This window comes from Tetrao urogallus, assembly GCF_951394365.1.
Source record: "Tetrao urogallus genome assembly, chromosome: 5".
In the NCBI taxonomy this organism is placed as follows: domain Eukaryota; kingdom Metazoa; phylum Chordata; class Aves; order Galliformes; family Phasianidae; genus Tetrao; species Tetrao urogallus.
The window spans coordinates 913990-931229 of record NC_136818.1 but is presented as its reverse complement, the minus strand read 5'-3'; the positions used below and the strand labels follow the sequence as shown (position 1 = coordinate 931229).

The 17240-nt window shown below is 54.2% G+C and overlaps 1 protein-coding gene across 1 annotated transcript; it reads right to left on the bottom strand.

Annotated features, from left to right (window-relative positions):
• Positions 1-9223: 9223 nt before the first annotated feature.
• PTGER3 (prostaglandin E receptor 3) lies at positions 9224-16724 on the bottom strand (the record flags this gene model as incomplete). The annotated part of the gene is made up of 2 exons (XM_079535739.1): positions 9224-9511; positions 15900-16724. The coding sequence occupies 2 exons, from the start codon at positions 16722-16724 to the stop codon at positions 9224-9226; spliced, it is 1113 nt and encodes a 370-aa protein (XP_079391865.1).
• Positions 16725-17240: the final 516 nt, after the last annotated feature.

The following is a 17240-nucleotide window of genomic DNA, read 5'->3' as shown; positions in this document are numbered from 1 at the left end:
ACATTGTGTTCCAAAGGGAAAAGATTGCTGACAAGCAAAGTTAGAAGCAAGCTCCCCCAGTGGCCAGGAGACATCAGTGGAAGACGTGCAGAGATTGTTCTTCTGACTGCAATTTGTCTGCCCTTCCTGACCTTACAGACGCATCCAGACCTTCTCCTGTGTCGCCTGTACCACCCGACCGACCTGCAAAAACAGCTTGTAGGGCATCTGAAAGTGCCCAGTGCCACCGATAAGGTTTCCAGGTGTGTTACAAGTGCTCTCTGGATGCTGCGATGTGGGGCTGGTGCCAAGTGTGCTGGTGGGCTGTGCCTGGCACACCGCTGCCATCCCTCTGACACCCTTTGCCAGCACAGGGAGCTGAGCTGAGCAGCCCCTGGGCAGGGGGCCGAGGGATAGTGGGTCCCAGGCTGTGTGGTGGTGACCATCCTGCTCTGGCAAACAGCCCTCATTCCCTGGGACATCACTCTCCCCAGGGATTTCAGGAACAAAGAGGACAATGAGATGCCCAGGGTATCTGGGTGCGTTGCCAGCAGACATCGGCTGGCTTCCAGGGGCTGTGCAACCACCCTAAGGCTGCTGGTGCAGGTGGGCTCTGGGCTATGACAAGTCCCAGACACACCAGTGTCTGTCCCCATGCTGCTGGGCACTGGGCTGTGTGCTGGCATGTGGGCAAAGCGACAGCAATGGCCTTTTGTTGTGCCAGGATGTTTGGGTTGGACATTAGGAAACATTTCTCCTTTGAAAGAGCTGCACAGGGGTGGGGGTCACCATCCCTGGGGGGTCTTCAGAGCTGTGAAGATTTGGCACTGAGTTATATGAGCAGTGGGCATGGGGAGGTGGGCCGGGGTGGGCTGGGGATCCTAGAGGGCTTTTCCAACCTCAATGGCTCTATGGTTATGTGATTCAAAAAGCTGCCGATCCACTTGTCTGCACAGAGCAGGGCTGCAGGAGGAACTTATGCCTTGGTGGGCTCGTCAGCAATCGTCACAAAACATCAAGGGCCTTGTGATGGCTGTGGGTCATTTCTCCTCAGCTCTGTGGGCACCGGGTGGTCACAGCCATGCACGTGCTTTGCTTGCAAGTAATGTTCACATAAAGCCAATTGATAGCTGCAAATGGGTCCAGTAAAATATCAGCTAAATTATTAACTTTTGCATTGTTACTGTAATCAAGCTAATTTATTGACATTGCCGCAATACTAATTCATTTCCAGGACATTAGATAAAGCTGCTGGGTCAATAAATGAACAGGTGGGGGGAGCAGGGCCAGACCTGCCTGTGGTGGCTTTGCAGGTGGGTTTGAAAAGCATAAGAGGAGAAAAGGAGAGAATTGGTTGTGCCCAGCCACTGGCACGGACTGCGCTGTGGGTTCTGCTGTCCCCAGACAGACATGTGCCTGGCTGCACAACAAGTGATGTCCTACAACCAGGTGGCACAGACACCCCTGCAGCCCACAGCCAGCACACGGGTAGCAGGGGCAATATTTAGGCCATTTCCTTGAGCAATTATGACCTGGGAGATACAGCTTGGGTTGAGCTCTTCAGACACTGGGTACAGATTCTGGGGATGGATTTGGCAGCAGCTTATCCCTTACCCCTTATGCCCATTGCTGGTGGCAAAAGGACACTGCCATGGGCTGAGCCACTGGAATATATTGGCATTGTCAGACACCAAACGCTTGCTTTGATTATCCATATCAGCAAGAGATAGTGTAGGACTGTGCATTTATTTAATAAGAAAGATAATCAATAGCACTCAGTTTATTGAACTTCCTTAAGGTGACTGCAATGTTATCTCTTCTCAATCTCTGGTCAGTTTATGAAGCTGTGGAATGGCTGCTTTTGAATTAGAAATACATTTTGCTGCAGAGTGAGACCTCCTTGTGGATGAGAGTTCTGCTGGGTGACCCCAGGATGGAGCCCCTGGGCCTGGGGAAGCGTGGCTGGAACATTCCCATCCCCTCTGCAGGAGACACTTGAGTTAAGTGAATAGGAATAGCTTGAGTTTGGGTTGATCTTTTTCATTAACAGTTAGGAACATCTCCTTGAGGAATGCATGAAGGAAACATGTCCTTGCTCTGTGCAGTCCTTGCCCCGCAGCCCCTGCCCTGCCCAGCCAGCCCTATGCTGCCCTTCTCGTCCCACTGGGTCCCACCACTCCCAGCAGCACTCCCAGCACAGTGCCCATTGGGGATCATTATGCAGAGCACCAGGCAGGGCAGTGGGCAGTGCTGCTCCCAGCACAGCGACCTGCTGGGGCAGTTCAGTGCAGTGGCATGAAGGGCTGGGAAGGGATGAGCCCCAATTGTGCTATGCTAAAGCTTTTGCTTCCGGACTGTTGGCCATGGTGGTTCCTGTAAATGGCCAGCTGTGCCCCCAGCCATAGGTGCACAGCAGTAACGCTCACTGAAGATAAAATCTGAAGCATTTTGGAGCCACAAAGGGCTGGGCAAGCAAATCCAGCAGCAGAATTCCAGCTTCCCTGGTGTGACCTGACGAGGAGCTGGGCCACAACTGGATAATGCCAAGAGATGGAGACTCCTCTGTGTCGTGTGGGTTTGTTTAAGGCTGTATTTACTGCTTCAAGCACCCAGCACATTAACTGTAATCAGACGCTGCCAGGCATCAGCATTGAGCCACTGCGACTCACTGGGTTCAGCGAGGCGCCCTGCAGACAGCTGCATCTCCTCACTTCTGTGGTACAAAAACATACAAGACACCAGGAGTTCAGAGACTCCTTATAGTGTAAAGAGTTTAAATTTTGGTAAAGATTTAGACTGACATCTGAGCTAAAAGATGCAGCTCTGCATGGATACACAGCCTGGCAAGCTGGGGCTGGAGCAGAGCAATGGGATGGGGCAGAGCAGTGGGATGGAGCAGGGAATGGGATGGAACAGGGCAGTGGGATGGAGCAGGGCACTGAGATGGAGCAGGGAATGGGATGGAACAGGGCACTGAGATGGAGCAGGGAATGGGATGGAGCAGGGAATGGGATGGAGCAGGGCAGTGGGATGGAGCAGGGAATGGGATGGAGCAGGGCAGTGGGATGGAGCAGGGAATGGGATGGAGCAGGACAATGGGATGGAGCAGGGCACTGGGATGGAGCAGGGCAGTGGGATGGAGCAGGGAATGGGATGGGGCAGGGAATGGGATGGAGCAGGGCACTGGGATGGAGCAGGGCACTGGGATGGGGCAGGGAATGGGATGGAGCAGGGCACTGGGATGGAGCAGGGCACTGGGATGGAGCAGGGCAATGGGATGGAGCAGGGAATGGGATGGAGCAGGGCAGTGGGATGGAGCAGGGAATGGGATGGAGCAGGACAATGGGATGGAGCAGGGCACTGGGATGGAGCAGGGCAGTGGGATGGAGCAGGACAATGGGATGGAGCAGGGAATGGGATGGGGCAGGGAATGGGATGGAGCAGGGCAGTGGGATGGAGCAGGGAATGGGATGGAGCAGGACAATGGGATGGAGCAGGGCACTGGGATGGAGCAGGGCACTGGGATGGAGCAGGGGAATGGGATGGAGCAGGGCAGTGGGATGGAGCAGGGCAATGGGATGGAGCAGGGAATGGGATGGGGCAGGGAATGGGATGGAGCAGGGCAGTGGGATGGAGCAGGGCAATGGGATGGAGCAGGGAATGGGATGGGGCAGGGAATGGGATGGAGCAGGGAATGGGATGGAGCAAGGCAATGGGATGAGGCAGAGCGAGCAGTGACCTTCTCCTCACTTGTCAGGATGGGAAAAAATGATGCCCAAAAGGGGACAAAGGGTTCCTGGGTGAGTTTTTGTCTCTGTTCTTTAAAGCCTCTTCACATCCAGAGCCAGTGAATTGCAAACACATCGGGCAAAACTCCAGCTGGCTTCAACCTGGCAGCATATAAATTGCAAAACTGCTGGGAATTGATGCTTCACACTATAAAGTCCCTCTGAGATGGGGTGTGTATTTCCTTTCATCCGCAGGGCCACGAGCCTTTATAAGCACTGGATTTATTTGTGTGTGTGGTGACTGCAGCTCCGCTCAGTGCAAACAGCGGCGTGCTGAAGGGCAGGCAAGGGCTGTGAGATGGCTGTGTTTAGAGAAAGTCATAATAACCGGGGCTCCTATCCTCTGCTACAATTTATTATCAAAACAGAGCTGCCCCAAGTATAAATACATTGTCTTTAATAAAATGCTTTTGAACATATCTAACATATTTATACTCAAAGTGGCCCTTTTATCTTCTGCAGTGGAGTGAAATGAGGGCCGAATCCCCGTGCATCGCTGTGAGCTCTGGGGCCAGTGCCCAGCGTGCTGCCATGGTGCACTGGGCCATGCATTGGGAGGTTGGGGGGCTCAGAGCAAACCCAGTGGTGCACTCCGGATGCCTGCACCTTCCAGCAGGAGCAGAAGCACGGTGTCAGTGCTGTGAGCAGGCCCAGCACCACGCACAGTTTTAGATGGATGCTGCATTGGGTGAATTTGGGCTCCCTCGGGCACCTGGCAGCTGGTTTAGGCAGCCAGGGGTGGCAGCGCCGCAGCGCCACAAGGCTCCGGTTGTGCCGGTGAAACCACCAAATGTGTTCAGTGGCTCATGAGGCTCCCACGCTTCCTGGGGGAGAAATGTGGTGAGGAATAAAAGCAGCATCTGTTAATTTATAACCACGGTTCTGGATGGGGTGGCAGCAGGTTGGGAATGCATGAGGAGCGTCGCAAGGAGCAGGGCTGAGCTGCTCACCTCCAGGCACCGGTCCTTGGAACATGAACCACAGAGAGCAGCTCCACAAATGCTGTCCTCATAAAGCAGCCACCACCCTCAGGGCTTTTGCAGTAAATACCTTTCTGGTGCCGGAGCTCTTCCAGCATTCTTCAGAAGAGATCCAAAGAATCTGAAGGGTTCAGATGCGGAACAGAGCAGCCCGGGGCCCTGCTGATTCCTGCTCCCTTCCAACCTAACCATGCTGGGATTCTGTGATTCTACTGTCCCCAAAACAGCCCCGGGGCTGCTGAAGTGTGGGCTCAGGGCTGCTGGCAGCTGCTGAAGTGTGGGCTCAGGGCTGCTGGCAGCTGCTGAAGTGTGGGCTCAGGGCTGCTGACTGCTGGGCTGTGCCAATGGTGCTCGTGGGGATGGGTCTGGGGCTGCATTCACACAGGCATATCCAAAATGTTGGGCTTTTATTGCTCTGGTGCTGTCTGCCAGCTGTCATCGTCTTCACTGGTCCCCAGAGTACTTTCAAGTGTTTATTCTAAATTAATATTATCTTATCTAAAAGCATTGCTCATTCAAGTGAACAGAAGAAACAGAATACAGCATTTTGCAGAAGCAGCGTCACAAACTGGAATGGCTACAAGGACCTTCCAGCTCCCAGGGCTGACCAGGGCCCATCCGTGGCCTCGGCACCTCCAGCTCTGACAGCAGTGTTGGGGCCTCACCGCCTCCGGGTGAACAACTTCCATCTGACCCAAGTCTCCCCTTTTAGCTGAAAGCCATTCCCCCACGTTCTGTTGCTATCAGACCGTGCCATCAGACTCTCCTTCTGTTTTTAAGTTCCCCTCAGGTACTGATGGCCACAGTGAGATAACCTCCAACCCCTCATCCTGGCCCCATAGCAGAACTGCTCTGTTCTCTGACCTCTCACTCTTGCTATTCGTCTAGGATTCACATCTTGCTGCTGATCACCACCCAGCTTCCTCCTGCCCCGTGCAGCTCCTCTCGCTGTCACTCTGTGTGCAGTGCCTGTGCCTCCCTTCTGTGCTCCCCGCACCTGGAGATTCACCACTGCTCCCCAGCTCCCTGTGTCCCACTGCAGGGCTGCTTCCTCGGGAGGACCTCCAAATAGTGGCCAGGACGGATGGTGGGAACAAACTATGGGGAAATGTGAGTGTTGCTGGGTGCATTATGCTTTCTAAGGGCCGCCAGGCATGCTCAGAGCCGTGATGTGGGGATGCCACATGGCAATCCCTGCAGAGCTACGGAGCATCAAAGGAAACAGGCAGGATGTTGGAAATTAGGGAAAATTGCATGTAATTAGTTGCCGTGTCTCTTCTGAAGGCTGCCTACTGCACGGCGGCCTTGTGGTGACTCACCAGAGCAGGATTTGGGTGCTGTGTGCCAGCAGGACTTCCACAGAGCACATGGCTTTGTGCTGCTCTCCTGCACAAAACTGTTTCAGAAACTCCAGAGGTCTGACCTGAAGTTACAACACGTGACAGAATAAAAAGAAATAATGCAAATAACGTAGTCCCTCTATTTTAATAAGGCAACGTTAGCCTTATTCTGATTCTTTTCCTGGGGCAGGAAATTGTATGGGAAGAACCCAGGGATGGCAAAGTGGCTGCACTCCAAGAAACCCATGGCCTCCTCTGGGCTCCAAAAGGAACCAGGCTCAGGACCAGGTATTCTACTGCACTTTTATTCTGACAGATACGATGCACATTGAGTTGGCACACAAACAAGCTTGTTTTTAAGGCAAATGATCTCAAAATAGTTTTCCCATTCACTTCCTTCCATAAGATCTGACAGAAGTACAACGTATTGAAATTGGCACTAGGAATGCTTCCACAGAGGAATTTAAATACATCACATAGAAAGGCATCTTTAAAGAAATGCAACAAAAATACATCTTCCCACTCAAACAAGTGACGGGAAAGAAAAGCTTCAATTTCTGCTCAAGCCTTTTGAATCCATCTCCTGAAGTGCGTTCCCCCACCATGCCGTGTTGTGGCCAGCATGGCTGGCAAATGGTGCTCCCACTCCTCGGCTGCAAACAAAGCAAGCAGACATTCTCCTACATTTTCTGACTTTTAAAGTAGCTTCTTCATGTTTGCAGACACAGAGACCAACAGAATGACCTTTACCCACACCCAGAGGTGTCCTGCTTACTATGGAAAAGCATGGAGCAACAGAGCTACGTTAAGGGAAAGGTGAAACCATCCACGACTTGCTTATGAATAACAAGACCACATGCATTTGACCACTGCCCCACACTTTGCACTCTATCAAAGGAAAGAACAGCATTTTCCTGTTGTGGCTGCAGAGGGGCTGACAGAGGAGGCTGTGAGTCACCCTTCTGCCAACCACGTGCAGCCCCAGCAGGCCCACGCTCCGGCCCTGCAGCTCACCAGTGGTACAGCCCCATTCCTGAGGTCGTCCTGACACACTGTGCAGGCACTGGGCATGTTGTGCACGCAGCCTGAGCAACAGCAATCCTCTGGACAAAAGATCAGGCTTGTAGATTACAACATAACTCTTAAAAACGTGTGATTGCTGTGAGGCACCTCCCAGAACCCCAGGGCAGCTGCTGCTTCCAGTTGCGCCCCTTGCCATGCTCCTAGCTGCAAGGAGCATGTGGGCACCACCAGCACTGACCATCACTGATGCAGTGATGTGACATCACAGACAGCAGTGACCATCACTGAGCAGCACTGAGCAGCACTGAGCAGCACTGAGCATCCTCCTGCCCCCAGGTGCCCAGCACAGCTCTATGCTGGCTCCTGGAGAAAGCAGGGCTTCAGCTTCCAGCCACACTCCAACGCCCGTCCACACAACAGCAGACTTCTGTAGTTGGTGGTTCTGCCCTCAGATGAGATACTGTTGCCTGATGTGGCGATAGCAACTCATTGCAGCGGAACAGGAAAAGCAGTCTCTCTTTGGTGTACTCTTATAAGCAAAGGCAGAAAAGCAAAAATCAAGGCTCTGTATCGGAGATTCCCAGCAGATGCAGGATTACACTTGCCACTAAGGCCCCTATATTCAGTATTACATGGCACGTAGCACACGGTGGACAACTACCTGATATACTGTAATTGCATGTAGTTTTGCCTAAGAGGCCATTAAGCAGGAGACATTATGGACCATCATCTACAACAAAGGCAAAGAAAATGGGGAGAAATGTAGTTCTTGTGGGGAGAAATGTAGTGCTTGTGAAAATAAGCCTCAGATGTTCTAACAAAGGGTGAGGATTCAGTTTTCCAATAAAATCTGAACAATAGCTGGAGGAAAGGCACGATAAACGCATGTTCTTCTCCCCATCTCTTCCAGTCTGCTTTGTTTTTAAAAATTCCCAAAGCTGCCATATCCTTAACATTTATCTTTATGAAGGAAAGAAGAGAGAAAGAACGAAGAGAGCTGCTCTCCTGTACACTCTGCAGGGCATTTCGATAATGTAGAGGCTTCAGACTCGTTTGACATTCATTTTGTTCCTGGATGTGCAAATTTCCAAATAAAATCACCCATACAAAAGCTGTCTTTTTGCCTTTGTAAACCTCTGCCCTAATCTACAGGAAGATGAATGCTTTCTGCCTCTTACGACCTGTTTATCACTCTCTCCATCTGTGCAAAGTAGTTTTATAGTGGGCTCTGCTATCAGCAACCTGAGTGACATATGGGTGCTTCACAGGCTGCTATAAAAAAGAAAGCAAAGCAGTGCAGCTTTCCCACTGCTGCTGCCTGCCCAGCACTGCACCCTGCCCTGCAGTGAGCTGAGCCCAGCATCCACACAGAATGAGCATCCGGCAGGACAGTGCATGTCACCAGGTGCAGGCTTCCTTCATCCTCAAAAGATGATCCACCATCACTGCTACAACTCAACCTCCTGTTCAAAGCCATGCAAATTCAAATAAAAACTCCTCCTTTTATCTTAATGCATTGTCTGCCATTTTTTTCTCCTTGCCTATCCAGAAAAAAACAAGGACGAAAGACTCTCTGAAGCAAATGATCTTAAGCATTAAGGTTACACATAGGAGCGGGTCTCTTCCATAATTGTTGAATCTGTTCCAAGTGTCCCCTGATGGGAAAATCACTTTTTCCGACCTTAACACAAGACCAAAAAGCCCCTCCAAGCTCCACTTGGGCAGACAACAAGTCGTATTCTGCAGCTCCATTGGGAATCGCAGTAGCAACAGAATTCAGCAACATCCAGGCTGGATGTGGCTCTGGGCAGCCTGGTTTGGTGGTTGGCAGCCCTGCACATAGCAGGGGGGTTGGAACTGGATGAGCACTGTGGTCCTTTTCAACCCGGGCCATTCTATGGTTCTACGATTCTATGAAAACCAATCCCTCTGTCTACATCGGAGAATTTTTGGCACATTGGATAAATACTTATTTGGCACTCTAAGGCTGCTCAGCCCTGCCGCTTTCCGCTGTTTACGCAGATGTGAGCATGCGACAGATGCCCAATTCACAGTAAGACACGAAGCCACGTGTTGGCCAAAGCAGTCTCCATGCAAGCGGATCCGCGCTCCGTCACGCCGCCGTCCGTCGGATTTCATCTGACAACGTGATGGTTCTCTCCTTCCACTCGTTGTTGGAGCACTTGGAGACAGCGCTGGCCGCCTGGCAGAACTTCTGGAGCAGGATCTTTCGGAACAGCAGATAAACCCACGGGTCCAGGATCTGGTTCAGGGAGGCCAAGCGCACAGCTGTCAAGAAGAAATTGCACTCTTTGTAGAGTTCTGAGCTTTGGGTTTCTGCAGAGAAGTCTTTGCACGATTCAAAAGATGTGCGGCTGAAGATCATCCTCAGCATCATTACCTGTGGAGAGTTGGAAGGGGAAAATGGCACAGTCAAGAGACCATCTCTGCATCACTATGTGCAAATACCCCCAGAGACAAAATCCTGACAGAGAGTGTGGCAGAGGTGGGGGGGGTCAGCCTCTGCTCCTGGCTAACAGCGATGGGATGAGAGGTGACGGCTCACGCTGTGCAGGGCAGGGCAGGCTGGGTGCTGGGGAACATCTCTGCCCCAAAGAGCGCTCAGCACCGCACAGCCGCCCAGGGGTGGGGGGTCAGCATCCCTGGGGTTCAGTGCTTTAGGGAGGTGGCACTGAGGGACGTGGGCAGTGGGCATGAGGTGGGCTGGGGGTGGACTTGGAGAGCTCAGAGGCCTTTTCCAACCACAACGCTTCTATGGTTTTATGATTCCCTAAGGGATTTCTTCCTCCCCTTGTCCAACTCGAACCACGACCACAGAAACTATGCACAAGCTCTGGGCAGGCAGCTCAGTCTGTGCATTTGTGTCTAAGGACCACGGCAGACACACCACTGCATTCCTGCTGCCAGGCAAACAGTCACAGGTCTGATGCCAACACAAGGAAGCACGTGCTGCTTCCCTGCCCCAGATCCAGTCCTGGACTGCAAAGGGAAAGCACTGACCTTGCAACACTGCCTTAAAGGGACTCATCTTCTCATTTTCATATTATCTCAATTACAAGGAACAGCTGAATCCCACCAGGATTCTTTCCTGTGCAACAGCTGTAGGGATCTGCTGTAGGTTGGCCATCACTGCACAGAGCCCCTCTCCCGATCCCTGCCCTTCTGATATCCATCAGCACCCGTCAGATTTCTCTCAGCCTTCTCTTCTCCAGTGAGCAGTGCTGGGGCTCCCAGCCTGTCCCCATCAGGCCCTGCAGTGGGTGCTGGGATGCTCATATACCAATGTGTAACCAGGAGAAACGTGAATCATGTTTTGAAAGTTCTCAGACATATTTGATTTTCCATGGTGGTTGGTTGGTATGTCTCAAGTTTTCCCCTGACCTTTCTGTATCAACTACCGTCGTTTTAAATACATTACTTTGGAGGCGTTTCGCTTCTCTGCAGATAAGCTACGTCACACTTTGTGCTGCAGCCTTCTCCAGAGGCCTATAAGCACGGGGATCCAAACCTGTTCTGAGCAGCCCCAGGGCTGCAGCTCGCTGCCAAATGACGCGTGTCGGCCGCGTGATGGGCAGGGTGCTGTGCTCCTGCACCTGGCTGTGTGTGCAGCACGGCTCCCGATGCTCCATGGTGCGGTGGCAGAGGGGAAGCCAGAGCTGGGGAGAGCTCAGGGACAGCTGTCTGTGTTTGCAGGCTTGGTCCCTGCACCGTGGCAGCAGGGAGGCACCCAACACTAGGGATGGGTGCCCGGAGGACCGGGCAGCTGAATGCGTGGCTTTTCCTGGACGAGTCATTTTTTGCATGCAAATCCTTTCCAGGCATGACTTGAAGGCTTTGGCTGTCTGGAAATTCAGTGGAACTGAATGCAGCGGGTCTGCCAATTGTGGTGTGGATGCCAGCAAGCAGTGCAGCATGTCTTTTGCACTAAGCACTGTACTAACCCTACCCAACTTCTCACTCACTCACCCACCCATATAAGCCAAGATGCAGAGAAATTATCACCACGACGTGGCTTCAAACCTCCAGGATCTGCCCAACTCTATATCCAATCCTACAGCTTTCTCACGTCACTTCTAATCTGTACGGAGGGCTTGCCACGTCAGTGATGGTCAGTGGCACTGGGCACTGAGCAGCACCCAGCCTGAGCAGGCAGGAGCAGCTGGGGGACGAGGCCTGGCCACTTACTGACAGCCCTACGAAAGCTCTCTGCAACAGCCTCTAGAAGGGGCCCCCCAAGCCGGGGCTCTGCACAGTGCTGCCTTCAAGCAGCACTGCATGGCCAGGCAATGGCTGGGCTGCAGGGAATGGCTGCCCTAAGCAGGGTCCAGGACTGCCTGCAGGGTGTTCTGCTTGAAGGGATCTTCTGGGTGCCAGATCAGTGACTGTGGCCTTGGGAAAGGCTTGGAAGAGTGCACAGAATCATCAGACTTGTAGGGGTTGGAAGGGACCTCTGGAGATCCCCCAGTCCAACCTCTACAGCAGCTGCACAGGAAAGCACTCAGGTGGGTTCTGAATCTCCCTGGAGGGGGCTCCCCCACCTCTGTGGGCTCTGTGCCAGGGCTCTGCCAACCTCAAAATCAACATGTTCCGCCCCACGTTCGCATGGGACTTCCACATGGCAGTCCAGACAGCAGGGCAGCTCCGACAGCAAAGTAGAATTGTTTTTGTTTCTTTAAATAGCAGCAGTTGAGGATTCCATCCGCTACATTCAACTCACTCGAAAATGAAAAGCAACCACAGTCAGACAGAGGTTGTAGAACGTGGGTACAGATCCCAAGCGCCCCAAATGGCCCAAGGCACACTGTGCCCACACGACCCTGGCTCTGCACTCTGCCTCCCCAGCTGAGCGAGGGCCCTGGCACCATCCTGCTGCCTGTGTGCCCACCGAGCAGCTCCTGTCTGTGTGCCGCTGCGCCCCGGCTGCAGCCGGTGGGAACCAAGCCGTGCCCATCACTCCCAGCACTGCTGTCCCTCCATCCGCTCTTCAGGGCCGTCTTCTGGGAGCCCTATACAAACTTTGCAGACCTCATCGTTTTGTTCTTTCGCGAGTGAATCCATGGAGCTACAAAAATATTAGACTAATAAAATACGTTTCTCAAGCAGGCAACTGCTGCTTATTTTGGTCTTCATTACATAATGGAACAGTTGTTGGAGCATCAGTTGCCTCACTGGAAATTTTTTCTGGTGTCCTTGGGGACTGTTTATCGTGGCCTGTACTGGTCTTCTAAATTAATTAGGAGAGAGAATGCAAAAAGAAGAGGCACAGTGTCAGGTGGAGCAAAGTCAGAAGAACCATACAATCCATGCCAACAAACCTTGGGCTCAGAACACCGAGAGCAATATAATGGGCAAGTTAATCAATTAATTAGATAGCAGTCTATAGCTATCACTGAGTGCAGCTGTGCAGTAGCACCAAGCCTCCACTGCTGCGGCATTCGCAGCCAACAAGTGGACGTTCTGTGAAGTCTGACTGTAGTTCACAAGAGAATTTCGGGGTGGTTGTGTGGGTTCCCAGCAGGCACCGTGCTCTGTTTCACATGGGTGGTAGGAACCAGTTTTGGATGACAGACCATCAGAAATTCTCTGCCATACAGAAGTCCCTCCTGCAGGGCAGCACTTGGGGTTACGGCGTGTTCTTGTCTGCTCACAGCAGCCCATCCGCACCGCCTCACTCAGGGGGCATTTTCTGGTCTCTGCGTGGCCACGCTGCTGCTATCCGCAGTCCAAGATGGACAGCAAATAGCTGCTGTGCTCAGAGGTGTGTATTTTTAGGCCACGCGAGGGCTGAGTGGCTGCTCTGGAATGCGGGGCAAGAATCGGATGTGAAATTCCTGGTCCAAACTGCGGAATCTTCTCATCAGATAGCTTCCAAAAATCCAAACGTGTTTTCCGCGCATCGTGAAGACGGGAAGATTTATCTGTTTACACCGCTTCTCCTCCCCCATTAGCCCTAATCCGCTGCCTCAATAATTCTCTCCCACAAAGCAAGGAGAGCTGCAGAAGGAATACAGGACTCTCCAGATGAAATAAAGAGCGGCTGTGGTGGGTGAACCACAACGAAGCCAGGATATGATTTTTCCTGATAGCATCTATTAATACTTACAGTCGCGTACCACTTTATCTTGGAGTCGGAATTGTCATTTTGCTCCAGTAAAGCACCTGCAGCCAGCATGCAAAGCAGAACTGCACACCTCTTGTGCACTCTGCAGTCCTCAGCTCCAGTAATGCAGGGGACCAGAAAGAAATCCTTCTGTTTCTGTGAAACGTGGCCGAAATCACCTGCAGTCCACCTGGAAACTGACAGGGAAGGCTGAGGATTTCAACGAGGTGAGCACATTAGCAGGAGAGCAGCAACACAGGGAATCACACACGTGCAGTAAGCACATGGTCTCATTTTTAACGTCCAGATGTGGTCTTATGTAGGACAAATATAGTGCAGCAAAATCCAGCGCCCTGGCTGCAGGAGGTCATGGAATCCTAGAATCACAGAATGGCTTGGGTTGGAAGGGACCTCAAGGATCACGAAGCTCCAAACCCCTGCTGCAGGCAGGGCCACCAACCTCCACATTCAATACCAGCTGAGGCTGCCCAGGGCCCCATCCAACCTGGCCTTGAACACCTCCAGGGATGCACGGGGCATCACAGCCTCTCTGGGCCTTCCCTGCTGCAGCACCCTGTGTGCAGGGCATGGAAGCGGGCAGCCTCCAGCGCTGCAGGACGCGGTGCTGCTCCATACAGGATGAGTGCCTCAGCAGTGACATCGCTGCCTCCCTTCTCTCAGTAAAAGTGCTTTCTGGAACTGTTCTGCACATTTGAAAGGAAAAGCAGCAAAATATCTGAGTGTTTCAGCTTGAATAGCCTTGAAAGTACCACGGCAGTGAGTAAGTTTGCACCCTGGAGCTGCTAAAGCATGACTGTGAGAATGAGAGTCTGGGTGCAGCTGTGCTTGTGAGCAAACAAGGAATGACGTCTCCGTCACCCCAGGAGTGCCCCGGTCTGCTGCTCGTTTCCCTCAGTGGTTCTGTTCAGCAGCCGAGCACCAAACAAGCACCAGGGCAGTGCACACTGGAAGCCATTTACACTAAAGCAGTGCCTTATGGAAGTGGAGCATTTTTCAGGCTCTCCGTGCTGAAGGCAAGGTCCTGACTGCACACCAAAAGACCTGGCGCCTGCACTACGAACACAGTTCCTCTCTTCCTCTAAACATGGCATAAATCAGAGACACGGAGGGCAGCAGAGCCCTGCACAGAGCGCAGAGAGGTGCTGGAGCACCTGCAGTGGAAAACTGCTTATAGGGGTTGGACTGGGGGAGCTCCAGAGGCCCCTTCCAGCCCCCACGGTTCTGTGCTTCAGCTTTCTGAGCAGTACAGGAAGCAAAGCACCACGAGGAATCCCTGCACTGTCATCAATTTGCTGAGCATCCACGTCCCAAAGGAGGACAACAGATACCCCCCAGCTCAGGCACCTCTGCTCTACCAGCCTATGTGCAGCAGCTCTTCTGCAAGCTGGGGGAGCACAGAGCAGCACCCACATCCGGATGGGAAGAATATGAGAACAAGAACTGAGAGGGAAATGCATTTCCTGCCTTTAATAACTCTCTTTTCATTTTTTTTTTATCCTTTTAATTACGGACGAGCATGCAGCAGCTAACTCCTGTAGAACGACTGAAATGCTGCTGGGGCTGCAGCACAGGAAGAGCAGCACAGCTCTGCCAGCATTACCAGCTCTGACCCCCGGACTTCCAGAAGTAGGATGAGCTCGAGTTCTCACTCAACTTAAAGCAGAGATCACATTTTACTTCCATCAGAAGCTATTAATCATCTCTAAACTTGATGCCTCTGAGTTCCTTTTGGGGGCAGGGCTGTTTGGGAGATTTGATGGAATTTTACAAGGATAATATTCATAAATTAATTTACTTTCTATTTTTTACCTCGGCCATGTGAACTGCCAGCTCTGCCAGCCTTTCCATCACAGAGCTCGAGCTCTCTGTGCACAGAAGGGAGAAAAATCCTCCCTGTGCCATCCAGCACCCATCACGGAAGCGAGCTTCGCCCCTCTCCTGCTGAAGGATTCCAAACAGTACAAACTGTTCCCAAACCACATTGCCCTCCGATGGCACAATGAAGGGCTCTGGACTCTCGGGTGCTCCCTCGTCCCATGCAGAAGCAGCAGATGTGGACGCAGTCCCTTCTACTACAGCACGGGGAGGGGTCTGCGCCAAAACGGGGCACGAGAGAGGGAGAGCAAGATAAGGGCTCTTAAAATCAAGGAAAACGACACTAAATAAGCAGAGAGAGCAAGCTGCTGAAAACCAGAGGGCGCTTGCAAAGTCACACACGGCACCTTTTCTCACAGAGCACGGAGGTCAGTTTCGCTACAAAGAGTGCAAATAAAAAGTACAGAACGACTCCTTCCCACCCCACGGGGCACGCAGGGCCCCACGGAGCAGGGAGGTTCTGCCTCCCTTATCGCTGTGCCTTCGGCCCCCGCTCTGCTGCCCCTCGGCACACCCGCCGGGCTGCACAGCGCGCCGCCTCCCCCCGGCCCCCCGCACACCCGTCCATCTCCCGCACCGCCGACCCCAGCCCCGTCTCCTCACATTCAGCCCTTTCTTTACAACCCCCCCCCCCCCTTCTCCTCCTCATCCTTCCTTTCCATCACAGGTTTCGGTCGTCTCTTTCCAAACGCTCTGCCCTCTGGGACCGCCGCTCCTTCACCGCGCCGTCCCACCCGCACCGCCTCCCCTCGGACCCCTCGACGGCACCCACCAGCAGCGGCGACCAGCACGCCGACAGGACGCACGTGATCCCCAGCAGCTGGATCAGCGTCTCGGTAGCGATCCGTCCCCACCGCTTGCTGGAGCGCGAGGCGGCGGCCTTGCTCCGGCAGCGGGACACCAGAGCCTCGATGGTGGCCAGGTTGCACGCCACGGTCAGCAGCAGCGAGAAGAGCCCCAGCCCCGCGAAGGCGGAGGCGAAGAGCGCGCTGCTGGGGCGCTGCCCTTCGACGCTGATGAAGCACCACGTGCCGGGCCACTGCAGCGCGTAGCGGCCCAGCCCGGCCAGCGGCAGCAGGGCGAAAGCGGGCACGGCCAGCCAGATGCCCAGCAGCACGGCCTTGGTGACCCGCGTCTTCATGTGGCTGGCGTAGCAGTGCGGGGCGCGGATGGCCAGCGTCCGCTCCGCGGCCATGGCGCTGGCGATGAAGAGCGGGCAGAGGCCGAAGACGGTCATGCTGAAGCCGAAGAAGGTGCAGAGGCGGCCCGAGGGGTCGACGTTGGCCCAGGCGCGGTCGGACAGATACACGGCGATGACGATGGGGCTGGTGAGCAGCTGCCCGGTCAGGTCGGTGAGCGCCAACGAGCCGATGCACAGCAGGAAGGAGCGCTTGCGCCGGTTCTCCTTGGCGCGGTAGCTGCGGGACACCAGCAGCATGGCCAGCGCGTTGCCCACGATGCCCGTGATCATCATGGTCAGCGGGAACGCCACCGACACGGCGCCGCAGCCCTCCGCCGGCCGGGCCGTGCCGTTGCCCCGCGGCCGCATGGGCTCGGTGCCGTTGGCGCCGGGCTGGCACAGCGGGCGGCGGCTCATGGCGGCGGAGCGGAGCGGCCCCGGCCCATGGCAGCACCGAGCAGCGGAGAGCCGCCGCTATGAGGCTCCGCCGCTAAGAGGCGGAACCGCCCCCGGGGAGGGGACAAGAGGCACGGGGCACGGCGCGGCACGGCAGGGACACGGCACGGTAGGGCACCGGCACTGCACAGCACCGGCACTGCACAGCACGGCAGGGGCACGGCACGGCACGGCACGGCAGGGGCACGGCACGGCACGGGCACTGCACGGCACGGCACGGCACCAGCACGGTGCGGCTCCCCTCGCGGCGGAGCGGCATCTGCGGTTCGCCCCCACGCGCCGCCCGCCGGCACCCGCGCTTCGCACCCTTCGCGCTCCTGGCTGAAAGCTACCGGCTGTGTGCAATAACGCACCGCTGCTGCTGAAAACCAGCCGGCTGCATTTGTAGCCCGACGCCTCTAACGGCACTGCGCAGATGTAGAAAAGTTTCACAAACGCCTACAGCACCGCGTTGAGGCAGCAGCGCTGCGCGCGGCG